At 51.8% G+C, this 16,413-nt stretch overlaps 1 protein-coding gene across 14 annotated transcripts in view; it reads left to right on the forward strand.

Annotated features, from left to right (window-relative positions):
* The window catches only part of LOC132385484 (methyl-CpG-binding domain protein 1-like), a 237,946-nt gene that overhangs the window by 147,757 nt on the left and 73,776 nt on the right, over positions 1-16,413 (forward strand). Inside the window, exon 1 of one of the 14 annotated variants that reach the window (XM_059957591.1) lies at positions 14,175-14,290. The exons of the other annotated variants lie outside the window; for them this stretch is intronic. Within the exon in view, the coding sequence (XP_059813574.1) occupies positions 14,190-14,290 (101 nt within the window). The 5' untranslated portion in view covers positions 14,175-14,189. Of the gene's footprint in view, positions 1-14,174; positions 14,291-16,413 lie in introns of those variants that run through there. 14 annotated transcript variants of the gene reach the window in all.

The raw sequence follows: 16,413 nt of genomic DNA on the forward strand, positions 1-16,413 counted from the left end.
TTGTTAACTAGCAGGAATGCTAATTTACTGATAACGAGAATGGTATTCCTTTGTAAACCAAATGGGGATTAATGTTCTTTCTTCTGAGTCTGTAAGCTTTTGTTGACGGGCTTTTGGGCAGATCGGCGCGAGGGGGTCGAGAGAGAGGACGCAATGCTCTAAGCTGGGCGAGGATCGGACCCCAAAGGGGGGTCCGAGGCCGGGAGATTCTCCGAGGAGGGGGGGAGGTGAAGCTAGATGTGCGTGGTTGACCACTCGGAGGGTCCTGAGCTGCGAGTCGAGGAGTTCGGAGGGGATCGAATGGTGGCCAGAAGACTTCAGTAATTGAGCTCCAACGGTTGTGCACGAAGTGGTTTGGACTTTGATAAGTTTGGCCCCTTTTCTTTAATTTTCTCTTCATATATACTGTATCGTTATTAATCACTTAGTTATAGTAACCTTTATAAATTGTACTCATTTAATCACATATGGTGTACTGTCTGTTTTTGGGCGAGGCGGGGACATCACACAGCATCCACACCAGCTGATTAGCCAGTTTGGTGGGGCCGAAGGCTGCTCCCCCTAACGAAACGAGCTGAGCCAGTCTGAGGCGACCCAGGGGGTTACATTGTGGGGTGCTCGTCCGGGGTTGATTTCTGTGGAGGCTGTGTGATCACCCTATTTAAATTGTGTCTGCGGCGAAGAGCTGGTGTGCCTTTGTGGGTGTGCGATTGCTGGTGATCGCTGCGTGTGTGTTGGGTGGGGTGGCTGCTGTTGGTAGCCTGGAGGTCGTTGTTCGAGTTCCGACTAGTGCTGACGAAATGGTGGTGGGACCATGGGTTGTCCGTACTGTTTGGAGAGTGAGGAGTGACAGGTTGGGATGTTTCAGCAGTGGTGAGCTCCGCCCAGTTATTGAAATAATGTCCAGCCCTAAAGGGGCGGAAGCGTGGGCGGAGCGGACCCCTCAGTTATTGGGTGAGTGGCAGTGCTTGGCTGAGGAAAAGCGACAGGGACGGGTTGAAAGTTTGAGTAGGCGGGCTGGTGACTTTTTTAGAACTGTCAGGCACAATTACCTCGAAGTGACCACTGCCAGTTCTGGGAAAGTGTGGGAAAATGCGTGTGGTTCGACTGGAAGTCAAATGCTGCAGCTGGGGGGCTTATCATAGCCGTGGCAGGAGATTGGTGGGAAGTTTTTAGGGTATCCCTTTTTGCCTAGGGGGGCAGATAAATTGCTTGTGGTGCCAAGGGGATCTGTAAAGGGGATCAGTTGTTCCGTTGATTCGGGAGGTGTCGGGAAACTTAGAGGAGGCCCAGTGGGGGAACGGCTTGGGGTCTCTGGGGGAGCACATTCCCAGCAATGTACCAAGGAACTCCCGAAAGGAACAGACTCTATTCCTGAAGGCTTAGAGGGGCCACGCGCACAGGTGTTGTTACGGATGGATGGAAGTCAAGTTAAAGCCATCCTCGGCACCGGGGCGCTGGTTAAGTTGCTGTACAGTTTGTTTCATAACCGTTATTGGAAGCATTTACCCTTGACGACATTGAGGACACTGGAGATTCGGGGTACCAGTGCCGGTGATTATCCAGACGACGGTTGTTGGTCAGTGAAAATGGAGTTCTTAGAGGCAAATGTGGAGGAGACTGAGGTTCATGAATCGTTAATGCTGATGTGTCCGGACCCTGTTGAGACGGGCAGCGTTTCTGTTCTAGAGAGAACCAATATCCTGCTGGTGCGCTTGGAGGCCTGCCCGGAGGAGGCGGGTGAGCGTTGTTTGGAGGCATTGTCGATGCACCCAGAGTTTTGAGCTGCTTGTGCGGACGTGTGTAGCAGCATTGGGCCGATACCGAATTCAAACAAGAGCCAGTGGTGGTACGGCCTGGGGGAAGTATCTGAGGGTGAGACCCTCTTAGTGGACGCTGCGAAATACCACGAGAGAGGGGAGTTGACTGCTGAAGACACCTCGGAGAGAGAGAGGTTGCGGCGACTGGCCCCTGAAGCCGTGGAAGACGTAGGCAGCGTGTGTGTGGATTGTATTGCGTTGAAGAGGCGCACTGTCAGTGACCAGAATATGGCCCTGAGGGCCGGAGAGGCGATGGCCTGTCTGAATGGTGCGATGTGGTTTAAGGTGCTCGATCTGAGGAGTGGATGTTGCCAGATCCCGATGAGTGGGGCCGACAAGGACAAGGTGGCCGTTATAAATTCCCTAGGAGTCTTCGGGTCCGAAAAGATGCCACAGGGTATATCTGGAGCCCTTGCAACCTTCCTGCGGGGCAGGTGGAAGACCATAGGGGATATGGAGGCGTTTGGAGTTTTGGTGTATGTGGATGATCTCTTGGTATTTGGAATATGAAGTGAGGTCTTTGCAGGAGCAGCTGAGAACTACCGAGTTAAAGTGTTTTCTGGACACGTGTCAGGGCTGGCGAAGGTCGCAGCTCGTGAGTGACTGTCTATGGAATCAAGTTTGAAATGAAGACGGAGAGACTGGAGAAAGCGATCTGGAACCAGTCGGAAGACTTACAAGTTGGAGAGAATGAAGAAAGTTGTCTGACTGAGGGTAATAGCAAACTGAGAACCCGGAGAGGGGAGTTTGCGGAGGTGAAGAAATTACAGACGAATCTCAGAAGAGAGAAGCGGAAGCTTGAAGGGAACCTGAAGATGACCATCGACAGTTCAAATGAAGTGCAAAACCTGAAAGTTGATCTGGAAGAAGTCATGAGGAAGAAAAATCTGGAGAGAAGTGCAGTGAATACTGAACAGGAGGCTGAAGAGACTGCGGGAGCAGTGCAGGCCACGTGTTTCCTTTTGGAGAAGATCAAACAGCAGCTACCGATCACAGGAATGAGGAAGAATACAGATTCGATGGATGATGTGCTGGATGTGTGGTACATGCTGCCTTTTGCTGACTTTCCCTCGATTGAGGAAGAGACCTTTGGCCCTTCTCCCATTGAGTCAGGTGTAGCGGGGAGGGTTAGCTGTGTGCAGTGTGGGGAATGAGTGAGAGGTTGAGAGAGGAGTTGGTAGTGGGCCCAAGGTATCCCCAGTTGTGTCCGAGCCTGAAGGGTTTAGGTGAGGGGGTACGGAGGCCTCAGAAGGGTTAGGGAACTCCCAGATAGTTGGCCTAAGTAGCGCCTGAGGAACAGGGCGTGAGGGTTACTGTGTGGGGAGGAGATGTCACTGTTTGTGCTTGGGTTACAGTGTGTTGGCAGGAAAGGTGGCGAGTTATTTAGTAGTCATGAGGACATGACTTATTTGGTGGAGGGAGAGTGTAAAGGGGGTTTCTTCTTTTTTCTTTGTTACTATTGGGAAAGGGTTTCTTTTTGTTAACTAGCAGGAATGCTAATTTACTGATAACGAGAATGGTATTCCTTTGTAAACCAAATGGGGATTAATGTTCTTTCTTCTGAGTCTGTAAGCTTTTGTTGACGCTTTTGGGCAGATCGGCGCGAGGGGGTCGAGAGAGAGGACGCAATGCTCTAAGCTGGGCGAGGATTGGACCCCAAAGGGGGGTCCGAGGCTGGGAGATTCTCCGGGGGGGGGGGGGATGAAGCTAGATGTGCTTGGTTGACCACTCGGAGGGTCCTGAGCTGTTTGGAGAGTCGAGGAGTTCGGAGGGTCCTGAGCTGCGAGTCGAGGAGTTCGGAGGGGATCGAATGGTGGCCAGAAGACTTCAGTAATTGAGCTCCAACGGCTGTGCACGAAGTGGTTTGGACTTTGATAAGTTTGGCGCCTTTTCTTTAATTTTCTCTTCATATATACTGTATCGTTATTAATCACTTAGTTATAGTAACCTTTATAAATTGTACTCATTTAATTGCATATGGTGTACTGTCTGTTTTTGGGCGAGGCGGGGACATCACACAGCATCCACACCAGCTGATTAGCCAGTTTGGCGGGGCCGAAGGCTGCTCCCCCAGACGAAACGAGCTGAGCCAGCCTGAGGCGACCCAGGGGGTTACATAATGATGAACTGAAACATGGAGGAATGGTCTAAGATTCCTCCTTGCTTGTTGTGAAAGTCTGACTAGCAGCTCCAGGAAACGTTTGGTGGAGGTTATTGCTGCTAAAGGAGGTTCTACCAGTTATTCAATACAACGGTTTACATACTTTTTCCAGCCTGGACTGTGAATGATTAAACAAATACTTTTAATAAAGACATGAAAAGTATAATTGTTTGTGCTGTGGCGACCCACTTTCTACGCAGGTGAACCAGCTCACAAATAGCCAGCGCGCGGGAGGAGACTTTGGTAATGCACCTCTGATGTCATTTCCGCCTGGAGAGGGCAGGCACTAGGGATTTAAATACCAGCACCGTGAAGTTTGAATAAACTAGTCTCAAAACAACTTAGCAACTGCGTGTCGTTATTTCAGCGCTACATTGCTACATTGGTGACCCCGACGGTCCAAACGGGATTTGGACCAAAGATGACCGACTCTTCATCTGTTCACGCAGTTTCGCTCAAACTGCTGACTGTCTGAAAGCTGTAACCACGTGTGTGGTTTAGCCAAGCAGAAGCCCAGTTCCAGGTTCAGCAGATATCCTCTGATTCCACGCGTTACTACCTCGTGGTGAGCGCCCTTGACCAGGAGGCGGCCGCCCAGGTTGCGGATTTCATACAGTTGCACCCGGAAGAAGGCTAATATGAAGCATTCAAGGCGCTGCTCATTGGGACCTTTGGCCTCTCACGGTGTGAGCGGGGTGCCCGCCTGCTTCACCTGGACGGTTTGGGAGACAGATGCCGTCAGCATTGATGAACGAGATGCTGTCCCTGGCTGACGGACACAAGCCCTGCCTCATGTTCGAGCAAGCGTTCCTGGAGCAACTGCCTGAGGACATACATCTGCTGCTGGCCGACGCAGATTTCAGCGACCCCTGGAAGGTGGTGGCCCGGGCAGACGTGCTGTGGAAAGCCAAGAGGGAGAGCATGGCGTCCGTTGGTCAGGTTACCAGGCCACGTGCTCAACAGCAGACCAGACCAGGCCCGGCAAGGGAGCGCACACAACACAGAGGCAGGAGTGAGGAGGACAGTGAACAGTGGTGTTTCTACCACCAGCAGTGGGGCACAAAAGCCCGCCCTTGTCACCAACCTGCAAGGGCCAGGGCCAGGGCTAGCTGCCGCTAATGACTATGGCGGCAGGCCACCAGGACAGCCTCTTGTACGTCTGGGACAAACAGTCGGGATGCTGCTTCTTGGTCGACACCAGAGCGAGATCAATGTTTTGCCTCCGACGGGGTACGACACCCGCAACAGGAAGCCAGGACCCACCCTGAGGGCCGCAAACGGCAGCATGATACAGACCTATGGCACCCGCACAGTGCAGCTGCAGTTCGGTGCCAGCCGGTTCACATGGGTCTTCACATTGGCCGCCGTGGCCCAACCACTCCTGGGGGCAGACTTCTTGCGAGCTCACAGCCTGCTGGTCGACTTGCAAGGGAAAAGACTGGTACATGCCAAGACTTCCCAGACGTTCTCCCTGGGTGAAGCCAAGTTGCCGGCCCCACACCTGGACTCCATCACGCTGTCGGACAACGAATTCACCAGAATCCTGGGGGACTTCCCATTGATTCTTGGCACCGCAGTTCACGGCAGCCATGCCCAGACACGGGGTACTGCACCACTACCGACCCAGAGACCACCCCTCCACGCCCACGCACGAAGGCTCCCCCCGGAAAAGCTCTGCCTGGCGAAGGAGGAGTTCAAGAGGATGGAGGAATTGGGGATCATACGGAGGTCCGACAGCCCATGGTGCCCAAAGCAGCCGGGGGTTGGAGACTATGCGGCGACTACCGCAGACTGAACGAGGCTACCACTCCAGACCGCTACCCCGTGCTGCACATACAGGACTTTGCAGCAAACCTGCACAGGGCAAGAGTCTTTTCCAAAGTATACCTCGTCCGGGGATACCATCAACTCCCGGTGCACCCTGAAGACATCCCCAAAACAGCACTCATCACCCTGTTGGGCCTGTTCGAGTTCCTCCGAATGCTGTTCGGCCTGAAGAATGTCGCACAGACGTTCCAGCGGCTAATGGATGCGGTGGGACACGACCTGGACTTTACGTTCATCTATTTGGACGACATCTTTATAGCCAGCAGTAGTCATCAGGAGCATCTGTCCCACCTCCGCCAGCTCTACTCCCGCCTGAGTGATTTCGGCCTCACGATCAACCCGGCCAAGTGCCAGTTCGGTCTCGATACCATCGACTTCCTGGGCCACAGGATTACCAAAGACGGGGCAACACCTCTGCCCGCCAAGGTAGACGCGATACGCCACTTTGCCTGGCCCAACACAGTCAAAGGTCTGCAGGAGTTCATCGGTATAGTGAACTTCTACCACTGTTTCCTCCCCTCAGCAGCCCGTATCATGCGTCCTTTGTACACCCTGATGTCGGGTAAAGGCAAGGACATTACTTGGGATGAGGAGGCCACAGCCACTTTCGTTAAAGCCAAGGAAGCCTTGGCAGATGCCGCGATGCTGGTGCACCCCAGAACGGACGTTCCGACCACCCTCACGGTGGACGCATCCGACACAGCAGTCGGTGGGGTGCTGGAGCAGCTCATCGAGGGGCGCTGGCAACCCCTGTCGTTCTTCAGCAAGCACCTATGACCACCCGAACTCAAGTACAGTGCTTTCGACCGGGAGCTGTTGGCACTGTATCTGGCAATCCGGCATTTCAGGTACTTCTTAGAAGGCAGGCCATTCACCGCGTTCACGGACCACAAACCGTTGACCATCGCGTTCACAAAGGTGTCCGATCCCTGGTCGGCTCGCCAGCAGCAACATCTGTCCTACATCTCTGAGTACACAACAGACATCCAGTATGTCTCGGGAAAGGACAATGTCGTGGCGGACGCACTCTCCAGACCAGCTATCCAGGCCCTGTCCCTGGGGGTGGACTATGCAGCACTGACGGAGGTGCAGCAGGCAGACGACGAGATGCCCAGCTACAGGACCGCAGTCTCGGGTTTGCAGCTGCAGGACTTTCTCGTAGGCCCAGGTGAGAGGACCCTCCTGTGCGACGTGGCTACCGGCCAACCTCGCCCTATCGTCCTGGCAGCCTGGATGTGGCGAATTTTCGACTCCATACACTGTTTGGCGCACCCATCTATCAGGACAACCGTCCGGCTGGTCTCCAGCAAGTTCGCGTGGCACGGACTTCGCAAGCAAGTCAGTGAATGGGCCAGAACATGCGCGCAGTGCCAAACAGCCAAGGTGCAGTGGCACACTAAAGCCCCGCCGCAGCAGTTTGAACCCTCCCACTGGAGGTTCGACCACTTTCATGTGGATATCGTGGGCCCCCTACCAGTATACCGAGGAGCGCAGTACCTCCTAACTATGGTAGACCAGTTCACGAGGTGTCCAGAGGCGGTCCCGCTCACCAACACATCTGCCGATTCCTGCGCCCGAGCACTGATCGCAACCTGGGTATCACTCTTCGGGGTACCAGCCCACATTATCTCCGACAGAGGCGCCCAGTTCACCTCCAGCCTGTGGTCGGCTGTGGCCAGCCTGCTGGGAACGCAGCTGCACCACACTACTGCCTACCACCCACAGTCGAACGGACTAGTGGAACGCTTCCACCATCACTTGAAGTCGGCTCTCAAGGCCCGCCTGAGAGGACCTAACTGGGTGGACGAGCTTCCCTGGGTCCTGCTTGGAATTCATACAGTGCCCAAAGAGGATCTGCACGCCTCGTCGGCCGAGTCGGTGTACGGCGCACCCCTGGACATCCCGGGAGAGTTCATACCAGCCCCAAGGGGGCAAGAGGAAGAACCAGCAGCGGTCCTGGACAGGCTACGCGAAAGGCTCAGCAATCTGACCCCTGTACCAACTTCACAGCATGGTCTGACCCCGACCCATGTACCCAAAGAACTGCAAAACTGTAAGTTTGTGTTTGTATGAAGGGGCGGACACCAGGCGCTGCTACAGCGGCCGTATGAGGGGCCGTTCAGGGTGATCAACAACAACGGGTCCATGTACATTCTGGACATTAGGGGGAAAGAGGAGGTTTTCATAGTGGACCGACTCAAACCGGCCCATGTGGACTTGGCGCAGCCGGTCGAGGTTCAGGCACCGCGGCGCAGAGGCAAACCTCCCAAACAGAGGCTGATCCAGACTGTGGACATTGGGGGGTGTATCGCCGGTTCTGGGGGGAGGGGGGGTTATGTGGCGACCCACTTTCTGTGCAGGTGAACCGGCTCACAAATAGCCAGCGCGCAGGGGGAGACTTTGGTAATGCACCTCTGATGTCATTTCCGCCCGGAGAGGGCAGGCGCTAGGTATTTAAATACCAGCACCACTAAGTTTGAATAAACTTGTCTCGAAACGACTTACCGACTGCGTGTCGTTATTTCAGCGCTGTGTGTAGCACATCACTACAGTGCATTATTAGATGGATAGATACTTGATACTTGATTCCAAAGGAAGCTATAGTGTCACAGTAACAGGACAAGTACACAGACATACAAATACAAGAGAAAAAGAAAGCATAAAAAATAAGATACCTAAAAATAAGATGTACAAGTCAAAGATGACAAGATTAACAATATTTTCAGGTTCACGTTGATAAGATGGTAGTGCAGAAATTAACGTTATATTGTACAGTAATGGTCACACATTCACACCATCCAGATAAGTTTAGGTAGATTGTGTTTATCTATTATTGTGAGTTAGATGAAGATCAGATCCTATTTTTTTGAGTAATTAATGCAGAAAACAAGGTAATTGCAAAGGGTTCTCAAACTTTTTCTTGCAACTGTTATGTACCTGTTTTCCCAGATCTCTTTGTTTTACCACACTCCTCAGTGTCCTACTGTTCACTGTGTAAGACCTACTCTGGTTGGTCCTACTGAAGCGCAAAACCTCGCTCTTGTCTGCATGAAATTCCCTGTGACATTTTTCAGCCCATTTTCCCAGCTGATGCAGATCCCTCTGCAAGCCATGGTAGCCTTCCTCATTGTACACTACACCCCCAATCATGGTATCATCTGCAAATTGGCTGATCCAGTTAGCCACATTATCATCTGGACTATTGAGATAGAGTACAGATAACAAAGGACCCAGCACCGATCCCTGCGGCATACTACTAGTCACTGGCCTCCAGTTAGAGAGGCGACCCTGTACTACCACTCTTTGGCTTCTCCAACAAAACAAATGTCTAATCCAATTTACTACCTCATCCTGAATGCCAGGCAACTGAACTCTTCTCAACCAGCCTCCCATGTAGAACCTCGTCAAATGCCTTGCTAAAGTCCATGTGAAACAACATCTACTGCCTTGCCTTCATCCACTTTCCTGGTAACTTCCTTGAAAAACTTTATAAGATTGCTTAGACTTGATCTACCATGCATGAAGCCATGTTGACCATTCTTAATCAGTCCATGTCTATCCAAATACTTGTATATCTGATCCCTTCGACCACCTTCCAATAACTTCCCCACAACTGCCGTCAGACTCAACGGCCTGTAATTCCCTGATTTCCTTTCTCAAACAGCAAAATAACATTGGCTGTCTTACAATCCTCTAATACCTCTCCTGTCACTAAGGATGATTTAAATATCTCTGCCCGGCAATTTCAGCACTTGCTTCCTGTAGGGTCCGAGGGAACACTTTGTCAGGCCCTGGGGATTTATCCACCCTGATTTGCCTCAGGGTAGCAGACGATTTCCTTCCACACCATCTGACGTACTAGGCAAGTTACAGCAGTGGTTTACCATTGCTTTCTGCCGGGCTGAGTTTTTTTTTAACGGGAGCTGACTGGATTCAAACTCGGGACCACCAGCCACCAGCCGGCATCTGTACAGGGTCCGTAAAGTTGGTCCCATTTTCTCTCACTGCTGTAGACTCTGTATCCATATCCCAAGTAAATTCAGATGCACAGAGTGCATTTAAGATCTCCCCCATCTGTTTTGGCTCCACACATCGATTACTATTCTGGTCTCCCAGAGGACCAATTTTGTCCCTAGCAATCCTTAACATGCTTGTAGGATCCCTTAGGATTCGCCTTCAACTTGTCTGCCAAAGCAATTTCGTGCCTCCTTTTAGCTTTCCTGCTTTCTTTCTGAAGTGTTCTCTGGCATTTCTTGTACTCCATAAGCACCTCATTTGTTTCTTCTTACATCTGTTATGAACTTCTTATTTTACTTAATCAGGCCCTCAGTATTTTTTGAAAGTGAAGATGCCCTACACCCGAAGGGTCTTGGTCCGAAACATCGACTGTACTTTTTTCCACAGGTGCTGCTGAGTCCCTCCAGCATTTTGTGTGTGTTGCTCTGGTTTCCAGCATCTGCAGATTTTGTCTTGTTTGTGCTTCCCTACACTTGTTATCTTTACCTATTATTCTGACAGGCACATACAAGCTTTGTACTCTCAGAATTTTGTTTTGAAGTCCTCCCATTTTCCAAGTGCACTTTTGCCAGAAAACAGCCTGTCCCAATCCACACATGCCAGATCATTTCTGATACCATTAAAATTGGCCTTTCTCCAATTTAGAATCTCAACCCATGGACTAGACCTGTCTCTTTGCTTATTTACTTTGAAACTAATGGCATTGTGATCACTAGATTCAAAGTGTTCCCCTACACAAACTTCTGTCACCTGCCCTGTCTCGTTCCCTAATAGTAGATGCAGAATCACAAGCTTTCTCCTTGGGACATCTACATGTGATGAGGGAAGCTTTCCTGAACACGTCTGACAGACTCCATCCCATCTAGTCCTTTTACAATATGGGATTCAAGATGTGGAAAGTTAAAATCACTTGCAATAAAAAACTTTATGTTCCTTGTAACAGTCTACGATCGCTTTACAAGTTTGTCCCTCTAAATCCCTAGGGCAGTTGGATGGTCTGCAGCGTAGCCTCATTCGTGTGGTCATACCTTTCTTCTCAGTTCCACCGAGAAGACTTCACTAGTCCAGTCCTCCACTCTGTCCTGACAGAGTGCTGTGACTAGTAACACCACCCCTCCTCCTTGAGTCCCTCCTGCTTTGTCATGTCTAAAACCAGGTGCTACAGCAGTGACACAGGGTGTGGGGGAGTGGGGTCACTGAAGAACAGTGTGAGGGAGCTGGATTAACGTCAGTGAGGATACAGCCAGTGACACGGTGATATGGGAGATGGGTCACTGAGGTACAGTGTGAGGGAGCTGGATTAATGACAGTGGGGATACAGTCAGTGACACAGGACAATGGGGGGAGAGGGGTCACTGAAGAACAGTGTGAGGGAGCTGGATTAATGACAGTGGGGATACAGTCAGTGACACAGGACAGTGGGGGGAGAGGGGTCACTGAGGGACAGTGTGAGGGAGCTGGATTAATGACAGTGGGGATACAGTCAGTGACACAGGACAATGGGGGGAGAGGGGTCACTGAGGGACAGTGTGAGGGAGCTGGATTAATGACAGTGGGGATACAGTCAGTAACACAGGACAATGGGGGGAGAGGGGTCACTGAGGGACAGTGTGAGGGAGCTGGATTAATGACAGTGGGGATACAGTCAGTGACACAGGGTGTGGGGGAGAGGGGTCACTGAGGGACAGTGTGAGGGAATTGGGTTAACATCAGTGGGGATTCAGTCAATGACACAAGACTGTGGGAGTTGGGTCACTGAGGGATGGTGTGAGGGAGCTGGATTAATGACAGTGGGGATACAGTCAGTGACACAGGGTGTGGGGGAGAGGGGTCACTGAAGGATGATGTGAGGGTGCTGGATTAATGACAGTGGGGATACAGTCAGTGACACAGGACAGTGGGGGGAGAGGGGTCACTGAGGGACAGTGTGAGGGAGCTGGATTAATGACAGTGGGGATACAGTCAGTGACACAGGACAATGGGGGGAGAGGGGTCACTGAGGGACAGTGTGAGGGAGCTGGATTAATGACAGTGGGGATACAGTCAGTAACACAGGACAATGGGGGGAGAGGGGTCACTGAGGGACAGAGTGAGGGAGCTGGATTAATGACAGTGGGGATACAGTCAGTGACACAGGGTGTGGGGGAGAGGGGTCACTGGGGGATGGTGTAAGGGAGCTGGATTAACGTTAGTGGGGATACAGCCAGTGACACAGGGTGTGGGGGAGAGGGGTCACTGAAGGATGATGTGAGGGTGCTGGATTAATGACAGTGGGGATACAGTCAGTGACACAGGACAATGGGGGGAGAGGGGTCACTGAGGGACAGTGTGAGGGAATTGGGTTAACATCAGTGGGGGTTCAGTCAATGACACAAGACTGGGAGTGGGGTCACTGAGGGATGGTGTGAGGTAGTTGGATTAACATCAGTGAGGATACAGTCAGTGACACAGGGCACTGGGGGATAGTATAAGGGAGCTGGATTAACGTCAGTGGGGATAGTGACACAAGGCTCTGTGCGAGAGGGGTTACTGAGGGACGGTGTGAGAGAGCTGGATTAATGTCAGTGGGGATAGTGACACAAGACTGTGCGAGAGGGGTTACTGAGTGACGGTGTGAGAGAGCTGGATTAACGTCAGTGGGGATAGTCAGTGACACAAGGCTCTGGGAGAGGGGTTACTGAGGGACGGTGTGAGAGCTGGATTAACGTCAGTGGGGTTAGTCAGTGACACAAGGCTCTGTGGGAGAGGGGTTACTGAGGGACGGTGTGAGAGAGCTGGATTAATGTCAGTGGGGATAGTGACACAAGGCTCTGTGCGAGAGGGTTTACTGAGGGACGATGTGAGAGAGCTTGATTAATCAGCGGTTGCTGTTTAATTGCTGTGGGATTCAGTGACCTTGTTCTCTTGTGCTGATCCGTGCTTTGTGTCTTAGCTGTTTCTCGTCTAACTTCCCACCCACACAAGCTCTGCATCTGCTTATCGCTGCCTTGCACCCGGCCCACGTCTTCTTTATAGTCCTCGTGCTTAATATATCTCACCGTCTTCCCCCATTCAACTGTCTGTGTCTTCGTCTGTCTGCCTCCATACTGGCATCCATCTCTCGCCCTCCTCCCCACCTCCCACCATGTCTCTTCCTCACTTCTCCATTGCTCTCCACCCTCTGGCTGTTTCTTTCTCTGTCTGTCTTTGTACCCCCTCTCTTTTTCTACCTCACTCCTCCTTCCCCCTCACTCTCCCATCTCTCCTCTCTCTCACACCCCTACCTTTCTCACTTTTCTTTCCCCTCTCCCTCTCTCTCCCTCACCCCCTCTCTCCCTCCCCCTCCCTCTCTCTCTCTCTCTCTCTCTCATTGTTTGTTCCCTCCCACCCAGTGGCCCAGGTCAGATGCTGTTCACAGCTGGTTCCCCTCAGTGACGCCAGCACTGCTCAGCGTTTGAACAAAAATAGTCAAGAGCTTTCATCCCCTGAGAAGACAAGGAGGGCTTTGACTCGGGAGTTCCGCGACGGCTGACCGCGTTGCTCCCGAACATATCGTTCTCTCCCATGGCCGGCAGGCGTACCTGAAGGCTTGGATCCTGCCTGTTCCCCATTTCACTGACTGATGCAGGAGAAACTTCCAAGCGTCTGCCTGCTCCTGTCCCTGACTATCCTCCTCCACATCCCGCCCCTGTTCTCCAACAAGCCCATTCCCTGCACCCCTCCCCTCCTCCGCTCAGTACCCGTCATCACCCCCAACCTCTCCTCCTCTTCGATGCTCCCCCTCTCCCCACTTCCTTTCTCTCCTCTGTCCAATTTCTCCTACTCCTCCATGTCCCAGGTCCCTCCCTCTCCCCTTCCCCATTGCCAGTTCCTGTTTTCCTTCCTGCATGCCAAGACTCGCTGCTAACCAATTTCCCCCACCCCTTTGTCTCCATGCCTCCACCATCTAAAGCTTACCATTCCCCCACCTCCATCTTAACCTTTCGTCACCTCCCATCCCCTCCCCTTCCTCTCCTTCTCTGCTCCCCATATCTCTCCTCTTGTCTCCCCATCCGACCTCCTTCTCCAAATCTCCTCTCCCCCTACCTCCGTCCATTGCCATGTTTTCCCGTCTCCCCCCTCGCCACCAGCACCCTTCACCTGCACCTCAGCCCTTCTTCCTGTTCTCTGTCTAGCCCTTCCTGTTCCCCCTCCGCTATATCATGCCTCACTACACCCCATTCCCCATCTCCTCCCTCTGATTCTTCAATGTCTCGATTTCTTGCCCACCACTCTCTGCTCCCCATTCCATCTCTGTGTCCCCCTCGTCCATCAACTCCCTCGCCCATGACATAACCCATTCTCCCTCTCCCCCCTCTGCATCTCACCATCCCCGATCCCTCCCCATGTTCCTTCCCCTCTCACCCCTCCCCCTTCTCCCCTCTCTGCCTCCACCCTGTTTCATAACTCCAGTACATAAAAGGAAAATAAAACACGGAGCCAGGAGGTAACGCGTGTTTCTTCAGTTTCATTTTTACTTTCGTGTAGCGCTCACATATGACGTGGTGCTGTGATGACGCATGACCGTTCACATAGTTTTACATAAAACCCATAATGAATTATTTAAACAAAGGATGCTTAATCAAACAATATATTTATAATATTACTCAAATATTACTGAAATATTAAATCCACTCCCCTGCTCCATCTCCTCCTCACCCCTCTCCCATGCACTCCATCGCTATCTAGCTTCTCTTCCTGTGCATCTCCCCCTCACTGTCCCCTCCTCCACTCCATTCTCTGCAAGTTCGGGATATTGTCATTCAATGCATTTATACCACCAAACAGAAGAGTGTTCCTCCAGACCAAGGTGCACAACACAGTACATCTAGCTCACACAGACACAGACACACACACACAGACACACCACATAAAGTGATAATTACCACAAATAAATTAGCAAATAATAAGGTTTAAAAGCACTTACAGCGCTTCAGAGGTGATGAGACCTGGCTGGTGGCAAGGGTGCCAGCTCTCCTCCCCTGAGGGCTCCCAGGCAACAGCTACCCACAAGTCTACCCACAGGCCATCAAGTCTATCCTAGTTTTCTCCCTAGCGGAGTTACCTGCTGCCAAAACAGGCCCTTTGGCCCATTGTGTCGGTGCTAACCAATGACCACTTAAAATCAGTGGTCCCATTTAACCCCTTCATCCTACACACACACACACACACACACACACACTCCCGGCAAATCCTCCACTCACTCCATATGTCCTCAAGGGGAGAGGGGAGGTGTTTCGATTAACCTGCCAACCCCGCTTGCTTAAGTATTTGTTTTATTTAGTGGTAAAGCATCGAACAGGCCCTTCCAGCCCTTTGAACCGCTGGCCTAATCAATCTTACAATAACCAATTAACCTACTGACCGGTATGTCTGTGAAATATGGGAAGCAAACTGGAGCGTTCAGGGGAAAAACTCGGGGACGAACAACCAGCTCCAGAACATTGTCACTGGGAGGTGGGAGGGAACCGGAGATCTGGGGGAGATCCCACAGCGTCAGGGAAGAGTGCACAGACTCCACACGCTTTGTAGCAGGTGGGGATTGAACTCTGCTCACCAGAGCCTGTGAGACCATGGCTCGACCCAGTGCGCCACTGTGCCGGAGACTGTTTACTCTGTGGCCGGCTGACACAAACAAGGGAAGCTCTGTCAGAGCGTCAGGATGAACTCAGGAAGAGCGGGCTGGGTGGAGGAGGAAGAGAACACGAGGGCTGCCATCAGCCTGCTCCTCATGTGTTCATCCAGCTTCCCCCTGCCTCCCTCGGGAGAGCAACTCCCACATCTTCCCCATGCTCTCACATCACAGATCGCTCCAGAAATCCCAGTCAGATTGGCTCAGTCAGTAGAAATGCTGCTTCTCAGCCCGGGACACTGTGTGTGTGTGTGTGTGTGTGTGAGAGTGTGTGTGTGTGTGTCTTTGTGAGTGTGTGTGTGAGTGAGTCTGTGTGTCTGAATGTGAGTGTGTGTGTGTGTCTGTGTGTGTGAGTGAGTGTGTGTGTGCCTGTGTGTGAGTGAGAGTGTGTCTGTGTGAATATGAGTGTGTGTGTGTATGTGTGTGAGTGAGTCTGTGTGTGTGCCTGTGTGTGTGTGTGTGTGGTGTCGTGTGTGTCTGTGTGTGTGTAACACAGTATCTATATGTATGTTACAGTTGGTGTGCATTTGTGTATGTATATGTGTTCGTCTCTGTGTGTGTGCCAGTGTCTTTGACAGTAGGTCTGTGTGTGCGCGCCAATTGACCAATTGAGGTTCGCTCAGCTTGGAAACAGACCCTCAGCTCCTTTGCCCTGTCCAGTCCGTGCCATGCAGGAGGCCCATCTGAGCTAGTTCCATTTGCCCGTGGTTGGCCCATGTCTCTATAAGCCTTTCCTTTCCATGTATGTCCTTAAAAACACAGATATAGGAGTAGTATTAGGCCATTCAGCCCTTCGAATCTTTTCCATCATGTCTGATCTTATTTTCTGTGTCAACCCCATTCTCCTTGTAACCTATGACACCCTGACTAATCAAGAACCTATCAGCCTCCACTTTTAAATAGACCCAATGACTTGGCCTCCACAGCCATCTGCAGCA

Source organism: Hypanus sabinus (assembly GCF_030144855.1).
Source record: "Hypanus sabinus isolate sHypSab1 chromosome 24 unlocalized genomic scaffold, sHypSab1.hap1 SUPER_24_unloc_20, whole genome shotgun sequence".
Lineage (NCBI taxonomy): Eukaryota > Metazoa > Chordata > Chondrichthyes > Myliobatiformes > Dasyatidae > Hypanus > Hypanus sabinus.